This window comes from Alligator sinensis, unplaced genomic scaffold, assembly GCF_000455745.1.
Source record: "Alligator sinensis unplaced genomic scaffold, ASM45574v1 scaffold191_1, whole genome shotgun sequence".
Lineage (NCBI taxonomy): Eukaryota > Metazoa > Chordata > Crocodylia > Alligatoridae > Alligator > Alligator sinensis.
Genome location: NW_005842282.1, coordinates 699,857 through 703,354, shown reverse-complemented (window position 1 = coordinate 703,354; position 3,498 = coordinate 699,857). Strand labels below are relative to the sequence as shown.

The 3,498-nt window shown below is 49.3% G+C and overlaps 1 protein-coding gene across 1 annotated transcript in view; it reads right to left on the bottom strand.

The window, feature by feature from the left end:
* Positions 1-328: 328 nt before the first annotated feature.
* The window catches only part of LOC112550990, a 41,466-nt gene continuing 38,296 nt past the window's right edge, over positions 329-3,498 (bottom strand). Inside the window, exon 5 of the mRNA XM_025209316.1 lies at positions 329-849. Within this exon, the coding sequence (XP_025065101.1) occupies positions 464-849 (386 nt within the window). The 3' untranslated portion in view covers positions 329-463. The remainder of the gene's footprint in view (positions 850-3,498) is intronic.

Genomic DNA, 3,498 nt, shown 5'->3' with positions numbered 1-3,498 from the left:
GTTTTCAAAGTCCCTGAGTTTGTGTACAGGCAAAGTGGAAACCCCAGGGCCCCCCTTGCCTCTGTTTACCTCTGCAGCCCCCCCCCCGGTGTACGTGTGCAAGTAAGTGGCTGGTTGATGGTGGCTTGCAAAAAAGCAAACCAGGCTGGGGGGTGACAGAGGCGGCAGAAATTGTGTTGTGTGCAAGCAAAGCTGTAAACCCCAGGCCACCCCTACGCTCCCCGCCCCAAAGGCTTTGCTCTGGTGTTATACACACACATCAGGAAGCTTTGTATAGGGTGAGCCAAGAAAGATACGGAGGATATGGAGGCAGACACAGGAAGCCAGGAAACTATTATGAGCTTTTATTGTTTGCAACAGAGTATTACAGCCTTTACTTGGGCTTCTTCGCCTTCACCCCACCATGATGCTGAACCACCCGTCTCCCTGAAATGCAGTGGCACCTTCCTGGATCTTCTGGCAGTCATAGGGCCCTGCTGTGACCCCGTAGACTTAGGGGGAACAGGCTTGTCTTGCACAGAGGCAAGACAAGCAGACTGACTTTTCCCTTCCGGGTGTTATAGGTATTTCTCCAAGGACTACTTGAAAATGCCATTTGAACTGTGGACTTGTCGACTGCGTCTCTCAAATTCCTCATGGTGTCTTGCACTTCCTTTAGGATGGCATGGTCCTTATGCATGGAGTCACAAAGTTTGTCCCGCAAGGCAGCTTCGCATTCTGCTCTGGCTACTGAGGACTCTAACAAAGCCTTGTGCGAGGTTTTGTGGATCCATCTTTGCATGCTGCGGAAATTTCTGCAGTGCTCAGCTGAAGTGCGAGTGGGGCACCATTCCCAGCAGGTCATGATGGCTGATAAACAAAGAAAAATGCAATGGTTGGCTTCCCCCCAAGAGAAGGAAAGTACACACTCCCACCATGCAGTGCACAAAATCCCAGCAGGCACAGAAACAGACCCTGCAAAACTGGGGCACTACTTGTACTGCCCAAAACTTATGAGTACTTGCTGCTCCTGGAGGAACACATCCATGGCTGCCACTGCCTGTGCTAGCTGCAACAAATTAACTAAAGCAAACAATTAGCTATCAAAACCCTAATTAGCTATCCTTCACCACTACCAAAAGAACATGGCAACCGACCTACAGCAACACATGAATTCCCCCTCCCATCCGGCCACCCAAACCAAACCAACACAAAGCCAGGAGTTGCTCAGTGGTGGCAAGAGGCACATTAAAAGAGACTTAACAGGTCCAGCAGATGATGTTTCTTCCTGACCCCCTCACCTCCTCCAATTCATCATCTGTGCTACTCTGTGGAATGGGTGTGGGCTAAGTGGCAATAACTCTAAGATGACTGACGGTTCTTCCTGCAACTGGTTATCAGGAGGGAACACAGAGCAGTCTCCGAACAGTGGAGACATAGTTTCAACCTGAGGAGGGGCTGCTACCGCCACCACCTCCTCCTCCTCCTCTACTTCCAGCCCAACCCCGGTGGTGAAAGTGCAAAGTTGGAATCTCACCCACATCCTGGCACAGAATGATAGACAGCTTGTCATAGTAGGAGGCAAGTATGAGACCTGCCCCAGAATGAGAGTTAGCATCTTTTGCTCTGTAAAATGCTGAGCTGAAGGACTTGATCTTGCACTGGACCTGGGTCCAGTCATGATAGTGCCCTTTCACCTGCATGCCTTTTGCGATCTTAACATAAACAGACTTATTCCTCCAACTCTCCAGCCTGTCTATGAGCCTTTGCTCCAACCAAATATAGATTAAGTCCTCCAGTTCTTCCTGGCTCCAGTTGGGTCCATGGGCATTGGAGGTATCAGCCTCCTGGGCCATGGGCTCCATCATACTGCTGGCCTTGGCTTTCTGAGACATAGCAGGCAAAGCAGTTGGTGGTCAACAGCACAAACACAAGTAATTTGTGAAAGGGGCTGGCAAATTTTTTTTTGGGGGGTGCCTTTATACTCAGGCTGTGCTTGCAGGAGAGTCTGGGAAAATTCCAAGGATTTTGAAGTCATGACCTATGAGTATCAAAGATACTCCCAAAGATGATGAAGCAGTTAACAACTAATCGTGTTGTCTACACATGGCCAAAGACCTGGTGATGGTCTTTGGTAAGGCCATTGTACTTTGGGATGGCTGCTCAATGGCTGGGAATGTTGCAAAAATCATCAATAACTGCCTGCTTGTGCAAAATAATGTTATTACAGAAGCACAGAACAGCCTTATGTTTCCCCAGAAACTGGCAAAAGTTTTGAATAGGCAGGAGAGGAGTAGGCAAACTTATTTTTTTTTGTTTGCAAGCTTGATTACATCATAACACCGGTGGCTGCAAAGCTCCTGCAAAAGGCACAATGCCCTGGGGCACTGGGGTGAAGTGTTGAAAAAGCAGCTACACCACGTGCACACACAGTTCCTGCCACCCTGCTTGGCGCAGACAGGTGAGAGGCCACTGCTGGGAGATGGGCAAAATGGAGAACGAGGATGAAGTATGCAACATGATGGAGGACATGGAGCATGAGGAGGAGGAGGATGCATTGCTGAAATGCTGTTTTATGGTAGAATGCTGCAGGAAGTCTTCACCAGGAATACAACATTACAGTTTTCAGTGGCAAGTTGTGTGATTCCTGCTTAGCACAAACTAGAAGATACACGGCATACAGAAGGGAGCAAAGCAGTGAACAAGGGGAATTGGACTGGGGTTTGTTGATAAACCTTAGGAGGACCAGCAGAATCCGGACAGTGTTGGCCCATGAGAGCAGCTCAGACTGATGGGAGTGAATCGTCCTGACCACTTGGAATGACCAGCAGTAGCTACAGATGATCTGAATGAAAAAGGAGACTTTCTACCATATTGGCTTGATGTTGGGCCCACACATCACGAGGCAGGACACAAACATGTGTTGGGCCATCCCACCAGACAAGAGGGTTGTAATGGCCTTCGTGAAGCTAGCCAGCCCAGCCAGCCTCTGCTACATTGTCAACCAGTTTAGCCTGGCTGCCTGTATGGTGGGGCAGGCAACTTGTGAGGTATGCCAGCTGCTTATGGACTTAGTTTCTAACAAAGTTATCTGCCTGGTGAATCCACAGCAAGGGATGGATGGCTTTAATGAGAAGGGGTTCCCAAACTGTGTGGGGGCTTTAGACAGCACTCACATCCCAGTGAGACTACACTAACAAGAAAGGATTCATATTCATAGATGTTAGGGTTGGAAGGGACCTCAATAGATCATCGAGTCCGACCCCCTGCATAGGAACAGTGCTGGGTTTAGATGACCCCAGCTAGATGCCTATCTAACCTCCTCTTGAAGACCCCCAGGGTAGGGGAGAGCACCACCTCCCTTGGGAGCCCGTTCCAGACCTTGGCCACTCTAACTGTGAAGAAGTTCTTCCTAATGTCTAGTCTAAATCTGCTCTCTGCTATCTTATGGCCATTATTTCTTGTAACCCCCAGGGGCGCCTTGGTGAGTAAATCCTCACCAATTCCCTTCTGTGCCCC